General features: G+C 37.3%; 1 protein-coding gene across 1 annotated transcript in view; it reads right to left on the reverse strand.

The window, feature by feature from the left end:
- Positions 1-13026, reverse strand: part of SH3TC1 (SH3 domain and tetratricopeptide repeats 1) — a 33152-nt gene extending 20126 nt beyond the window's left edge. Inside the window, exons 1-5 of the mRNA XM_074904456.1 lie at positions 12898-13026; positions 7767-7847; positions 6887-7138; positions 4456-4530; positions 2135-2262 (exon numbers count right to left, since the gene is read on the reverse strand). Of these exons, the coding sequence (XP_074760557.1) occupies positions 2135-2262; positions 4456-4530; positions 6887-7061 (378 nt within the window). The 5' untranslated portion in view covers positions 7062-7138; positions 7767-7847; positions 12898-13026. The remainder of the gene's footprint in view (positions 1-2134; positions 2263-4455; positions 4531-6886; positions 7139-7766; positions 7848-12897) is intronic.
- Positions 13027-16678: the final 3652 nt, after the last annotated feature.

Here is a 16678-nt window from a genome sequence, read left to right on the forward strand (position 1 = left end):
GGCAAGCATCTGATGGTGCTTTCCAAGAATACCCTCCTAACACAGAACAATTTACAGCTGGCATTGATATTAAATAGTGAAAAGGGTTTCTTTGTTTGCTGATTTCGGGTTTTTGACATATAATATTTCTCTAGGTCACTTGAACCACTGTAAAAACATCCTGCTCTAGGTTAGCCTCAGAGCTCAGTATACATATGAAAACATACCTCCTCTGATGCATCTTTGAACTTTCTACCTGGTAGTTTCAGTCAAGTTCCAGAGGAGACACTGAAATAGTCATTCCCTAGTTCACTCTTTCCATGGTTAAGACAATTAAATATACTGGAGAATTATTTTTTTTAAAGATGCAATAAGAACCTTTTACCCTCATTTGTACTGGTTCATATTACTAGAGTAGCATTAAATTGTGCATTTAACAAAGGTAAGCAATGATCACTTTAAATTATAATGATGAATTTTATAAGGAATTTCAGAAATGCTAAAAGGGAGAGCTACATAAACCTTCAAATAAGTCAGAGAACTATACATTTTGATGGATTCTAGCCAAAGAGTGGTAATATACAACTGGCTACACTTCAGTTAATAGCTTGAAAACAGGGCGCTCTAGTGATGCTGGCTACTGTCTTTCAGGGAAACACAAAGAACTGCGACAATTTATGAGACAAGTATCTGAACCAGTATCTCAGAAAATAAACCAGATGCAAGGCTAACAGACATAATGCTACTGTATTATTTCCCAGTACTTTACCTTTGCTCCCATCACATCAAAATTGAAATGCATATTAAAGCAATTTAAGGAATTATCAGGAAACTGATTCTAACTCTGGCCAAAAAAAATTGCCCCTCAAGCATTTTCTGTGATCTGAGCAAGATGGAGTCGATCCACTGTTTTTATGACTGTTATGTCATGATATTAAATGATCTATTAATTAATTCTGTTTAACTTCCATATTTTCAATTCATACAACATGAACACATTAAAATAGTAATTACTTCTTGAAAAAAAAGTCCAACTTAAGCCTCCAATAGGCACGCTTCATCACTGCTTTGATCTTCTGCATGCCCCTTTCTACACTAGATTAAATATTAACAAGAATCTGAAATCTATTAATAAATTGCGAACACATGCTAAAGTATCTCATCCTCAAGGGCTTTATGCACTGCTGAATTTCAAAACAACATTCTAAGAAAACTTATCATTATAAATCTTGCTTCCTTACAGTCCTTTTTCCAGTCTGTTTCTAATAAGGCCACAAATCTAGTCTATTTATATGCTGTTCCCTTCTCCTCTTAATCCCTTCTCCCTTTCTCCATCTCCCCTAAAAAAAAAAAAAGCCAGAGCAGAGTAGCAGGAGTACAGACTGTTTTTCACAGCCACAAAATCAGCAGGCTGGTGATGAGTTCATAACACGTGAAAGAAAAATTCTGTAGAAACACATGCATCCAAGACAGTCAAAGCCTTTCAGTGTTTGCCTTGCTAGCAAAGGAGGCTGGAACTCATGGCTTAGACAAAAAAGGGACACCAGGGGTCAAATAGTATCCTGCGTTTTCATCAAGAAGGAAGAAGAGACTTTAAATTGTATTTGTAGCCAACCTCATTGGCAGTAGGGGACAGGTTTCCTATATACAAACAAACAAAAAACAGTAATAAAAATTGGCCAACCCTCCTGTGTGCTATTTAAAGCTATGGCCATCTAGCCCTAGGAAGTCCAATATTTAGACTATTCTCCTTCAGACTTCCTCTTTGGTTTAGCAGTGGGCTTCCTGGGTAACCTTCGTGCCAAATGACTCAAAGTAACTGGAAACTGAAGTGAAAAGTCAATATGAGGGCAAAATTAAAAAAAAAAAAAAATCAGAAAACCACGTTTTCCTTTGATGAAAATCAAAGCAGAACATATCTAAAATAAAACCCTTCAATATTTTTAGCTGGGATTATTTATTTTGCACCACTTGGGGTACTAGTCTTTTTCAATGGTTCAATATTTTTAATCTATCTAGATGATTTTGGGCCATGGGAAACTGTTTACTCAACTTCAAGCATACAGCATGTATGCTCCCAGATATCTCAGATTATTTCAGTAGCACAGAGTGTATTCTCTGTATAAATAAACCAATCCCCAAGTAATTGACTTACACCGAAAACTGCCATCACCTCCCTGCTGTCATTTTCCAGAAGACGGAGCTGCCCTCTGAGCTGTCTTTGGAGTCTGTAATCAGGACATCCACTCTTTCGTCTTACCATCATTAACTTCAAGGAGATATCTGGAGAAGGATATCCATTTACAGTGCTACAAGTTTTGTGAATCAGCTTTGGAGAACCAGAAAAATCTCGCAATCATAGAATCCACATTAAGAACTGGTTTTTCAGCTTCAGAGACACAGAGGAAATTGACCCACTGCATGTTTCTTTCGCATTATTATTATTATACAATAGAGATAGTAGCCTAGCATGAAAAACAAGATTCTATCAGTTGCATAATAAAGGCTATAGCTATACAAAGAACAGTGATGTGAAAGTCCGCAGAAATTTTGGGAGACAACTGACACACTTCAGGATGGAGAAGAGAGAAGAGGAAAAAAGCAAGCAGATTGGTATGTGTCAAATTAGACAGCTCCATGGACATTGAGAACATGCTCAGATTTCCAAATATCCCATGCATATTTTAAAAATCGAGGCAGATACTGGAATCTGTAAAAAAAACCCTAACCCATAGATAGTTCAGCATGTTACAACTCTTTATGCTAATCTTAAATTCATGGTTATCTGACATGTCACCCCCACTACTTTAGAAGACTTCTATAAATTGAATATTGAAAAAGCTGTTTCTCAGCTAAGCTGGTTGAGCAGTACCAAGATAAACGGTCCAACTAAAAGCTCACTTACATGACTTCCCCAGCACATCTCAAAGAAGCTAGATACATGTTCTCAGATCTTGACATCTGTTTATGAGAAGCTTTCACTACAGCTACGGGTACAGTTTCAGCGAGCTTCTCTCAGATAAAAAGGAACTTTGATAAAGCTGCTTTCATTCTGCAAGTATGTTAATTTAACTCAAGAACAGTAAATTATATTCATAAGTTTTCAGATACCCAGATGGGCACACAATAATACCCACTCAGGAAGAATTTCAATTGCAAGTGTGTAAATAGGTTCCACTTCCATCAATAAATGGGATTGTTGTACATTCTAAAATATTCTACCTCCTCTGATTTTCACCTTTTAATCAGGTAGAACAGATATTTTTCACATTCTAGTCTAATATGCTGTATCTTAGTCTGTTTTCAGAGAGCTTCCTATGTATGTCTCCAGGAGTTTTATGACGACTTGCACCTAAATTACTCATTACTTTAAGGTCAAGAAGAGTGGCTCAAATATAAAGCAGTGTTACTGAATTACAAGACCTCTCTGATTAAGTTGTGGTCATAGTTAATTGTTAGTACAAAGAATACAAACTACAGTCTTTGTATGTTACTCAGATCACTGTCAGGTAACAGTATTGTTGTTCTTTTCATTTTACCTGAAGCTGTAAAAGTTGCTGGCACAAGAGAAAACTATTACTTAAAATTTTTGCATAATCAAATAGACTCCAAGTTAAATTTTGTTTCTACAGTTACATATCTAAATCTTATATGAAGTTGATATTACTGAAATAATTACATTGAATTAAAACAACTGAAATATGGCTGCTTCTGCCAAAAGAACTATTAGTGATGCCTTATGGAAGTGAAACATGGTCTGAAAACCTGTTGCACCTATGGTAATTCTCCTGTCTGGTTCTGTGATCTGATCCATACCCCCAGTTAAGAACCCCTCAAATTCTCTACGGAGTGAGACAAACAGCTACATAAGCATAAGTAATTTAACTACAAATAACCATATGCCTGGGGGAGACTCTTTACCACTGACATGATTTGTCAGGTCAAGCCAGAAAGTAGAGCACATCCCAGTGTTATTTGTCAATGGTTATTTCTCTTCCTCCATAAGCAAGAGAAGGGAAATGTGACTAGACCCTCCATTACAGGGCAGGCCATGAGCCCTCCAGAAGGGAAGCCTGCTGTACCTACTTACTGAAGAACTGTGCTCAATTGCAGCACCCTTGAAAATACAGCATTAAAAAAAAAAAAAGACTTGAAAAGACCATAAACTTAGAATATAAGAAGTTTGGAGAATTGAAACCCATACATAAAATAAGTGATGAACTTATTTGCTTTTCTTTTTTTTCTTAGTCATTACAATAGTCCATAAATTGTTTCTGATAGCAGTTGTTCCCTCTTTTTATGAAATATTCTTAACAAATCTTATGTAGAAGTTGGATACTTCACAGCTGCCATGCAGTATGTTATAAAGTTTACAGGAGTGACGACTCCAAATGTTGTTGATGTAGTTGTCAACTTAAAAAAAAGGCAATGAGAAAAGCATTATGTTTATAATATATGAGGAAAAAAATGCCTTACCAGTTGGAAAATTCTCTGCTTGACTGGGAAGGGTCCTTGAACTGACATTCATGCATTTTTCACTTTGAGAACACTCTATTATGATAAATGAAAGGAATAGTTAAGTGTATTTCTAACTCTATATAAATCACACTGAAAAAAACAACAAAACACTCCACACTTTCAAAGTGTCTGATGCATTGGTTAATTACTAAGAAAACAAACTATATTTTTTTCCCCTTCCTGCTATATAATTCCCAAAACCCACAAAAAATATCTGATCATTTGTCTTCTACTGAGGAAGAAGTTAAATCTTGATTTCATCATCTTGATGTGAAGCTTCAAGATGATGGAGAATTCATGAAAAGACAGCCTTTCAGGAAACTGAAGTCCCATTGGGAGGGAGAAGGGGACAGACTTCGTTTTTCTTTGCATCTATACTAAAAATTACCTTCCACGGAAACTTTGGTGTATAAGTTGTCAATGATATGAGTGCCTTGTACTAATTCATACACAGAGAAAAATACTCCTTCTCTATTTGTTACAGGCTTAATACTTGGGAGGAGGTAATATAAAAACAAGTGATTTGAAGTTTAGACAACTAATGCAAAGTAAGTATATTTTATGTTAATAATAATCTGCTTTTTTTCTTTCTTGGCCCATAATTCTTCTAGGCCTTTTGGAAATGATACATTTTCATGCTGAAGAAACACCCACTCCAGCCAATTCCATTTTCTCAAGGTTCACTTAAAAAAAAAAAAAAAAAAAAAAATCAGTGAAGACAAGGCTTGCTATTTCTTAGAATAAAAGCGGGAAAAATAAATCTTAATTTTTAAATTGAGGCAATTTTCATATATCCTAGGACATTCTCCTCTGCAGCTCTGTTTTTAAGAAAAAACTTGTAGTATAGTAGGACATAGTAATTTCTAAGTCTTCTGCATCTTTCCTTGAGTACATCTGTTGATATTACATGAACAAAGTCACGCAAATAAATAAGGATACATAAACACAGAATTTTCTTACTTCAGAAAAAAAGGAAATAAGCACTAAACCCATCATATTCAAGGCCAATTATTAACATATACTAGAATCAGAAATTTCAGTTCGAGCACTTCTTGTTTGTTGGGTTTTGGCTGGGTGTTTGACAGGGGTGTTGGGAGGTGGGTTTTTTTTAATCTGGATTCAATATTTTTAAATAGAAATTTGATAGTAAGCTCACTGCAGTATAGGCTGACTGTATTTAAGGAATATTAAGTTCCCTACAACTTCTGGAGTCATACTTAGTTGTAGTTCTGCTTTTTCTTGTTTTAGTCAGAAGTACAAACAGAGCAATTGTCAAAACTTTGCAACATGTTGTCAATTGCTTTGATCATCATTTAACAGTTGATAAGGACAATTAATTAGCATATGGTTTTGGTATGTGAGTTGCCATTACTATTTTGATATTACCAGATATGGACTTTCCTTGAAAGGTATCAAGGCATGAATATCCAGTGGGTAGTATTTAATTTAAAAACTAAACCTAATTTCTGTGATTTTTAGGAGAAAGCAAAAAACTATGAGCAAGCATTTTAATACTCATGGGAGTTTAATTAAAAATAGTTTGATATTAAATTTCAACAAAACCACAGGAGTTACTATAAATACATTTTAAACATTGAGGCTGTTTAAAGTGCTATAATTAGATTCAAAGACTTAACATGAACTCCATGCCCCATTCCTAATTAATTGAATGACTTGCATACTACTTGGCAAGCTAAAGAGAAACTTTATACTGTCGTGGGATGCTTGTACCTGATATTCTTTGATGTCAGCAGAGCTGCAGCTGTGAACAGAAAGACATTATCTAAGCCGTAGGACATATAATTTAAGTAGTTTTTCCATGAAGTATTCTCACATTCAGAAAGCTCTTGGTCCTACTATAAAGTAAGAGTCTGGCCACAGGTTTTGAGACACAGCTACCTATGTTACTCCAGCCTTCCACCCAAAAAGTGTTCCTGATTTACATATATTTACTTCATGAAGTATGTTTTATTTGCAGAAAAATATAGTTTTTGAAGAAAAATATAGTATTACATCTTTTGATGAAAAACAGGAATCTCAGAATTTTATTGAAATGGAAACATACAGTCTTACTCATCTTTGCTTCTGAATCTTAGGGATTAATAGCAAAAAGTGCTAGACAAAGAACTTCTATTTTAGTATTCTGTCTCTCGGGTTCTGATAATTTTCATCTCAATTTATTTATAATAATAGGTAATCCCCTTGTCTGCCCAAAGTGAATTTTAATATAGATCGTTTAATAGTTGAAATAGATGTATTTCAAAAAAAAGATCAGCTGAAAAAACACATCAGTTCTCTGCTTGTGCACAACAAGAAGTGTTTAAAGAACACAGTAATTTAAATGCAAATAAAAGTCATGAGCAGAGTAACCAGGATTTCAAAGTCTTACCTGTTTGCTCTTGTACCACGTCCATCTTAACCCCATCCCTGACAGTGCTGATGGCAGCATTGGCCTCCACACATTTCCAGTCAGACCTGCACCTCTTCTGCTCCATTTCTTTCCTCTCCAAGTTCCTGTCTTGCTTTCCTTCTAGACCAGGGATGGTGGCATTAGCACCGAGCATGGATGCACTGCCTGCTGCTGCCTAACTCTCCATAATTTGCAATTCCTCACAGTGATGCTATTAAAATTATCAACAATCTGAGGGGAAAAAAAAAATCAATAATATTTTAAAAAGAAGTCAGAATACATGCACATATCCAAGAACTGTCTCTCCTGCAGGAGCTGGTTTTAATTGTAATATACATTAAAATATTTGCCTTAGACTCCTCTCAGAGGAATTGTTGTGTAACACTCAAATTCATACCAGAAACAGCTCCTGCAATCAGGTGGCATCCCTGCTTTAACAGCAAAGCAATACATTTGACAAATAGCAACAACCCAAGGCCTGAAGTGAAATGTACTTGTGCCCACACTGCTAATTATTCATTCTTGGCCAGCTTTAATGCAGAGGCTCCAAGGGATGGCATCACTCACATTAACAGACGCAATGCAGGGGGAAAACATTTTCTAAAGGTGGCAGGAATTGAATGGTCACTGTTTAATTCAGCTAAAGAATGAATTCTCTGCAGGAACCTACAGTGTAGGAAGACTGGCATGCAAGGATCCAAAGATTTCTCTGCAGTAAAACAGAAGAGTGATCTACTGAAGCTAGAGGCCAAGTCTGGCAGCAAGACTCTTATTGGCACAAACATCAGGAAAAAGGAATAGACATGGAAGTAGAGCACAAATGGTTGCAAGCTTCACTGCTCCCTGTACAGTCACTGACCTGAGGCATCCTGCAATCCCATTTCTTGGACACAAGCTACTTCAGCTTCAGAAAGTGCAGTCAGACCACCAGCCAGTGCATCTGAAAAGGACATGACTCATGTAGCCGGCACACGCCCCACTGACATTTAGACCCTTTTCCTCAGTGGGCTCTCACATGCCTCTCTAATAGATTTCATAAAGTCACAGAATAGATTTTGCTTTGGATCTGTCACTTGAACTTAATCCAAATTCCTCTGTGCTTATTCGATCCATACTCATTAACGAGCTACCTTCATTATGAGTATACAACCTTGTAGTCTTTGTGACATTTCTTCTCTCATTTGTTTTCCAGCAGAAATTGGTTAAAACTGAAGCTGTCGATGGAAGATCACTTTTTCTCTGGTGCTTGATCACCTAGTGGCCCCTTGCAATCTGCCTTCAGACTGGTCAGGAAATTTCTCCCTTCTCTGTTCACCATGCAGTGGGTTTTCCCAGAGCACATTGTTCTGTCTTGCTTCTTCACATACAGGCCTTCTAACACTTCTTCCCCTCCAAGCTTCATGTCACAGAACCCTAAACCTGAGCAAACTGAGCACCAATGCCAACAGCGCAGCATCTCCTAGCTGTCTGCCATAGTAGGCAGGTATGCAGGACAAGGCAGTGATCTGTCTGTACAACTTCTGTACTCTGTTTTGCAGTCATCAAAACCTTTAGCCCATGGAGCACTTGAATAAGCAGTAAACTATATGTAGGCAGAAGCAATTATTAAAAAATAATGAAATATACTTACAGATCATGTGACCAACTCGGAGAATTAAACCGTAACTATATCTATCACAAGCACATAATGTAGTATGAAGAAACCTAGACTGAATGTTGTTTTAACATTTACATGGTCCCATTTTGCCATTTATTCGAGAGTACCTAGCAGAGTGGTGAGGCTGATTTTCATAGTGTGTTTTGTGGTGTAGCACTGCAGTTCTCCATATGAAGTTATGCATGTAAATTCAGATATAGCTATGACCCAGATAACTCAAACACAAGTGATTTTGATGTTTTTTTCTCAGAAGAGAGGATTTCCACTAACATTTAGTTAACATTGTAGTTCTAACTTCAGATCTCAGTTTTTCCTGCTAACTTCCCTGAAAAACTGCCTGTCAGACTTGATGACCTATTTATAAAGGATTAAAAATACAGGTCTGCCAGAGACCAAACTCACTTTGCTAGGGATATGCATTTCCATTTATACAGCTGATCTTTTCCTTAAAGTAATGACAGTAGCTAACACCATTCTTCTCAGTACTGTACCAGGATTATATGTCATGCATTGTAATTTTCACACCTAAGAATTAAACACTCTTCTGCATATATTTTGTGAATACTGGTATCTCCTGTAGATGAAGATGTAAATATTGTGATATTAAGGATAATTTAATTCAAAAGGTAGCTGCTTAAATTACATTGTTCTATGAATCCAAATCCAGTTGCTATTTTTAGATCAGGATTATCCTTAATCCCAGAAATGAAGTTCAGTGTTCAGAATATTAATTTTTCCATCAGCTCCCCTCTACATGCAGAAATATTATCCTCAACAAAATTTAGAAAAACAAATATACTGTGACTTGAATTCTTAGAATTCCAGTTGAGTTGAAGAGATATGGATTAACTTTTCATGTCTTCTGCACCAGTGCATGTTGGTAAGTGTAACATATATAAACAGGGTTGAGAACCAAGCTCTAAAGCTTGGTGCTGCAAGAGCAAGTAGCATATCTGAACAAATCAAAATGGATATGAAGTGTTTAAGAAGATTGAGTCATAGTATCCCAGAGCCTAAACAAAGGATAAAAAAAATCAGAATGAGTGAAAGAAAAAATGCTATGTTCTTATCAGTGTTTCTCTTGGCTCTTGCAAGATACACAGAATGAAAAATCAAATCTCAAAACCATTAACAGTCATGCTCTCCTTTACAGATTCCTTTGGCACCTTTGTTTGCCTTAACTATTAGATGTCAACCCATGTGGCTCTGTATAAGTACTGAGAACAAGATAGTAAATAACTTTCCAGTAGCTAGGCTCCTAGTCTACCTAGGCCCTTTTGAATGTTTATTTAACATCTAAATGTATCCTAGGAGGTACAAGTTTGATCCCAAGTGACAGATTTCATATAACTGCACCATATGTCTGTCCTTTTACTATTCACCTTTGACTATCACACAAGTACCCCCAGGACCAAAACCATAACCCACAAGCAATGCTATAATCACCATAGTTATTACGCTGATGCTTTATCATCAATTATTGAACCATTCCAGTAAAAATTAAAACAGATTCAGAGGCACCAGACCAGAGAAAAACATTCATCCACTATAAAACAGATTTAGAAAATACTAAGCTTCAGTGCTTGAGTTACTCTCATCATTAGAGGTTTTTCATAAACCTAATGTTAATTTACTATTATACTTACTAGAAACTAGCCATTTGTTGATAGCAACAAATACAAGATGAAGAAATGGATTAAAGATCTAACACTCGCCTTGTAAAGTAAGTTTGTCTTCTACAACTAGTTCCTACAATCTACATTTACAGGCATTGACAAAGACTTTTCTTTATAATTTAGATAAAATAATTTTATCTCATGCTCTTTGAGGCTTGACCAAGAAATTCATATTGGGTGCAGGACATTGGCCATAAAACGTAATGATCTTCCTGTTTTTCCAAACCAGGAGCCAACCTCTATTTAAAAGCCATGCAGGCAAGAGGTGGCACTCCCCGCTGATCTGGGGAAGCCTCACTTTAAGGCAGGCACTCACAGTGGGGACGAGCAGTGAGAGAGGAGAGGCAGATACTGAAAGCTCAACAACTCCTTCAGGAGTGCGGCTGGATTCACTGGTATCATCCCTCCCCGTGGCCTGAGCTCCCTGGACACGCTGCCCTGCGCAGAGCCATTGATAGCACCTGTCCAGGCTCACGAGGCTCAGAAGGTCAGTCCACCTTACCCTTGCCTTCTCACAGGATACAGTGGGCTGGAAAGGTCTGTATGCAACAGCTGTTGAACATAAGGTGGAAATAAGACACTTTTTTCCTACTGGAAGTTAAATAGAACAATTCTCTTCTCATGCTTTTCTCTGTTACTGCTTCCTTTTCATTGAGTGCTTGTGTCTCTGTTTTCAAAACACAGCTAACCGGAAGAAAAAACATAGAGCTTGACATTTTCCATTACCCTAACTATGCAAGTTGAGTGAGTTTGGTGTACACGTGTGTATCCGTGTCCCCAGCCCCCTGCCTTTTGTTGTTCTGAGTTCTGGATGACAGGAATACTTTGTCTCCCACCAACTCCTTCCCATTTAATGGGGGTTGAAGAAGAAAAACAAACAACATCCACTGGACAGATTCTGTCTCCCTCTTTAAAGGTGCATTTCTAAGCATGAGAATAGGACCCAATATAAAAGAATGGGTATTTGAACTAGTTGCCTAAAACCTGCATGCAACACACAACACAGTATTTAGCTTTTATTCATCTTCCCTCTAGGAGGCTCAAGGCAATTTACTAATTACTAGCTTCAAGTTACCAGTGGTAACTATGATTATTCTAGTTTTACAGAGATGGAAATCAAGACAAAGAGTATTTGTGGTCATATCGGAGTGATACAGAAGTGCTGGAGAAGTAGCCAAAGGTGAATGTAAAGTTGCATTCACCCCAAGAGGATTATTCATACATCTGGGTAACTTCCTGGATGGTAGAGGGTTACCGCCGTTGCTCCTCTGTGCATCAATTCCTATTTCATCCAGATGATCAAGGGCAGCTCTTCTAAATTTAAAGTCTCCATACTCTTCAAACCACTCGTGCTGTACCTGAGACAACAGAACTCTGGTAGTCCCCAAATTTTTATTCACCTCATGCTGTGTTCCTCCAGGGCTTCAAACCAGGCAAGAGAGCTAGTGAAGCCTGCGTTGCCTTTGACTGTGTGCATACCCTTGATCTTCTGCTCTGCTTCATCTCCTGTACATCCCATATGTCATACAATACCTGAGACTCGCAACTGTACCGCCATAAATTAATCTAGCCCATTTTCCCAAACTGATGCTAGAGTAATTATTATTCCTTCTCTCCAGTTTCAACTCACTTTTGTTTCACATCTTCTGTATTAGGCTACAAACATCTTACAGCCAAGATCATTATAAACTTTGTTCTCAGAGAGAGTAAATCACAGCTTTGATCTCTGGGTGACATTATCAGAGGCACAAATTAAAAAAAACCCATACTATGTACTGTTTAGGCAACACAACACTTTTTTTTCCTCCAGTGCTGCTATGTATTACACAGAAAGGTAAAGCAAATCTGTAATCAGAGTAAACAAACTTAGGAATCTAAGTACTCTCCAAAAATGGAAGAATGACTCCTTTATCACTGAAGTAACTTTAGGTTAATTAGCAATTCTTAGTAAACTATGTTGCAAGCAGTATCATTGTTCACAGTTGGTCTACAAACAAAAAAGCCCTTGCAAGCTTGAAAGATGCAATAAAAATTTAAAAGTTTCAGCCCTCTCTTATGATTAATTTCTTCATACCTCAGTAGCACTGAAATATACTTCCCACCCACAATCCAGATCTGAAAGCACCGTAAGTCCAAAATTTCCAAGTTTACATAGTGAAAATTGTAGACAAAAACTCACAATTTCATAGCTGTTTAAAAATAAGCATAAACTCTAGGGTGATTTTAAAAAAAAAATCAGATCACTGTTAGAAAATATATAAAAAGCATCTGTGCATCTCAACACTTCGTTCTGAGTGCTAGATTTGACAGAGTTCGGCCTGTGGCAGCTAATGCAGAGAAATAAAGTAGGAGGAATGCTTTTGTTACTGAGCAGCAGCTCACCTCACACAACACTACCTAGAAGAGGGAACACGGAGCAGCACAGAAACTCCTAACGCATTCTTGTAACCATGACAGGTCATATTTACACGTATTTTCCAGTCATTTCATTATGGGCACACCAAAGTATCGAACGCTATTGAAATTACCCCTGCTTAACTGGCTGCAATTCTAACATGTTGATAATAAACCTAAAGTCAAATATCAGACGAGTACCTAAAATAGTGAAAAAAGGACACGCAGATATAGAGCACGTAGATATAGAGGAGTTGTCCTACCTTTTCCAAGTCAGATTCGCTATAACATGCCTGTAAAGAGCAGACAGATCCGTGCCTTCCTCAGCTCTGCTCAAAACTAACTCCAGCACAGCTCTTCCTGTTTGACCTTCTTATCTTTCCTGTTGATTGCACAGCCTGGCTTGGATATGGCAAGTACAAAAAGTTGTCTATTAACTAATAGTGTTAATTTAAACCTTTTTTTTAAAAAAAAAAAAGAAGAAACATTCATGAGCATGGAGTTGAGCAACTGAAGTTCATTATGCAAAGCAGAAATGTATCGAGTGTGCTGGAAGGTTCATTCACACACTCCTGCTTTTCAAAGCAATAATTCATGTTGGCATTTTGCATTAGTGGCTAAAAGGCTCGATGGGACACATTCAGGCCATTGTGCTAAGTGAGCATTGTTCACAAAGTAACAAACAGTCCTTCAGATGGACTACTAGGCTTTTTCCCCCCGCTTTGCTTTTGATCACAGAATTAGATTTCTTGCTACCATTCCAGCTACAAAAAGCCTGATGAAGAATTGTTTAACAGTGAATTTGCTCTGATATGCTTGGGTTTAAGTTGCAGAGTGTAGACTTTTGCAGATCTATCATACACTATGCAGATATGCAGTGTTAAATCATCAGTTTTGGGAGTTAAGCAAGTCTGTTGTGGAATACATGCAGAGCACATCTTATGTGTCACAAGACTTTACCACTGGTCCTGATGCTATATCCTAAATGACCCACAAAGCACAGAAAAGAGAAACTGAAAATAATCTATCCTATTTCAAGTCTGCTTACTTTTTGTCTTCCACACCTTGAGAAGTTTTTATATTCTCTCACTAACATACTGAAGATTTTGCATACAGTTAGTCACAGTTACACTACTCTTACAGGGAAGCACCAAGTACCCCACATGCCATCCATCGGTGTGGGCTGCATTGCAGCAGACATCACAGGAGAATACAACAGAGAATGTTTGCCCAAAGACTGTACACCTGTTATCTCAGACACCTCTAGTCAGCAACATCCCAGTGTTTGAGATATCAGGCCACTGACCAGTTGCTGTGCATATGTGTGTGTGTGTTGGCAGGGAGGGTGTTTTCCTGAGACACATCAATCAATTGGAGAGAGCCTGTGGGACTGGGCAGCACCTGGAGAATATGGTTTGAGGTGATGGGTTGTCCCATGCAATACTGCTACAGCCCTCCTACAGCCCCCATAATGGGGAATAGAAAAAAAATTACCCTTTAGATGCCTTAAGACCTTAGTTATGACTCCTGCTAATCTGTTTTAAGGAACATGCACTTAAAAAAATGGTTTTAGACTTTATAAGCTAGGTATTAATTACAAATCATAACCTTATTTACCTTACTTCATCCCGTCACACCATGTTAACATGAATTATAAATGCTACTTCATACTGATCGGCCAATCTGTTCCTGCAGTATGCTTGGGAGCTCTCCATCTTTCTAGAAATTATGAAGTTGGAAGGTATTCAAGTAATTGTATAAATCACAACTAACAAATCATCCCACAGGGCTCTCCTCCCACTAGATTAAATTTGATATCGTACTATAATGCAGCACACAAAGCATGCAACTTCAGGTTTAACTAATTTATGTAGTAGCTATGCCAACAGCATGAAATACCCCATTTCTGTCACCGTTTTACTGACTAATTCTATATGACTTTCAGAAAAGTCTAAATCTTTTAATCACATCTATTTTATTTGTATATTTAAGAATAATATTTGGTTATATTTTATAGCTTCAGTCCTTCACTGGTATTCCTAGCACCTCTTCTTTTATGTGTACTCAAGATAGTTTTACAAAAAAAACAAATTAAAAAAATCATCTAATCCTGTATTTTTCCTGATGAATACCAATCTTCCATCCTCTGTTTCCATGGCTCAATCACTGTAGAATCTACCACTGATTAGTGTGTCCCTAAAATCTTAAAAAATACAACCCATTTTAATTTTAGAGAAATTAAGTTAGGAATGATGCAACTCACTTAAGGAGACAAGTAACAAAATAGCAAGAACTGAATTCCAGATGCCTTAACCCACTTTTCAATACCTGCTTAGAATCATAGATTGGGTTGGAAGGGACTTTTAAAGATCATCTAGTCCAGCCCCCCCTGCAATGAGAAGGGACATCTTCAACTAGATCAGGAATCTTCAATTTCCTCCACAATCTTACTCCAAAGAGTATTTTATCATGCCATTCACAGCACTTCAATTCTTGGGGGTGTCTACTGACAGGCAGTTTAAGTGGAAATCAGAAAAACAAATTTTTCAACTTCAGGGTAATGATGTCAGAAGTTGACCCTGGACTTCCTGTTGTCTTATTAACAGGGTACCAATCTGTATTACAGAAACAGAAGTGAATAATCTAATTGAAGATATTAACAGCTGCTCTCATGAAATAACTCCAGAGACCAATATATTGTAGCAAACGGGGAAAACACAAAGACAGCACAGAGCGATTTCCGTGTTAGTAATCATATCCCTTACATTACATTTTAATCACGAGAAATGGTGCTACCTGTTCAGATTTCCTTATGTTAAAAAATAGGCTTAAGAATACTTCTTTAACTATTAAAACTACATGAGGGCTTGATGGCCCTGTTTGTTTGTTTGTCCCTGATCTTTTCAGGATTATTAAAAGAAGCTGCCAGGAGGCAGAGGACGTTGTGTGTTAAAACAAGACACTTCCTCTAATTGTCTCTCTCTGGCATCGCTTTTCATCATCCTGTTTGTCTGCCCTTCTGCAGCTGCATGTTTGTCTGACCGCTTCACTACAGCAGCTTGTGTTAGGAAAAACAACACATTTTAATAGTAAGGCCAAGTTATACCTTCCAATATAACTATTAAGTCCATCACAGTTGGGGACATAACTATGAAAGAACAGTCTGCTGCCAAAGGGGCTAACTGACATGTAATTACACTGAAATGTAACTCAGTTGACTATTTACCGACAGCTGTTAGTAAAAACCAGATTTATGCTTTACTAAATTCCTGTCTGGTCTCTTTCAAGTCTACTAAAAGTTACAAAAATTATTTCCCCTTGCTGAACCCTGTCATAAAACGATCCTCTTCTGCTTAATGTTTTGCTTGAATTAGCATTCTTTGCTGTTTACAACTGGCATGAAGAACTTGAAATCACACAAGATACTGCCCTCTTGGCTACATTAGTCTCTATTGGTTCCTATTTCATCCAGTGATTGAGGTATGTTCACTTTAAAAAAAAAAAAGTAATGTAATGCAATCTGAACTGCAAAGTTCACAGAAATATCAGTGGAGCCCCTAGATGTGAAATCTTTTGAGCCTGAATTGTGAATTTACAGTATCAACCTTTTACTTGGCAAACTTATCCTAATAATTACATTAATTTTAGCAGGATTAGCAGTATGGATGGATATTAGTTGTGTTATCATGCTCACACTATGGTTACACAAAACTTCCACAGAAACAGGTTTAGCCATATGTTTCCTTTTGATTAGTATGTTATCTCTTTAAAGTAACTGCATATAGAGTTAGCTAAAGAGTTAAAGTGTTTTCTCATGGAGTTCTGTCATCTTTTTGTCTGCCCAGTTGGAATCCAGATAGCTTTACTTCCCCCAGGTCTTGAAAAAAACACCACCCCAGCTCCACAGTCTGGTTCAGAAAGGAAAAACAGAAAACATGAAAAGAAAAATATACTGCCATCCATCTGTACGGAAATGCTGTCGCCTTGTAGTCTGCAGGAAAATGCTGAGTCAAAACATCCAGCTGTTACACTGCTTAAACAGGT

This window comes from Athene noctua, chromosome 4 (assembly GCF_965140245.1).
Source record: "Athene noctua chromosome 4, bAthNoc1.hap1.1, whole genome shotgun sequence".
NCBI classification, from domain to species: Eukaryota; Metazoa; Chordata; class Aves; order Strigiformes; family Strigidae; genus Athene; species Athene noctua.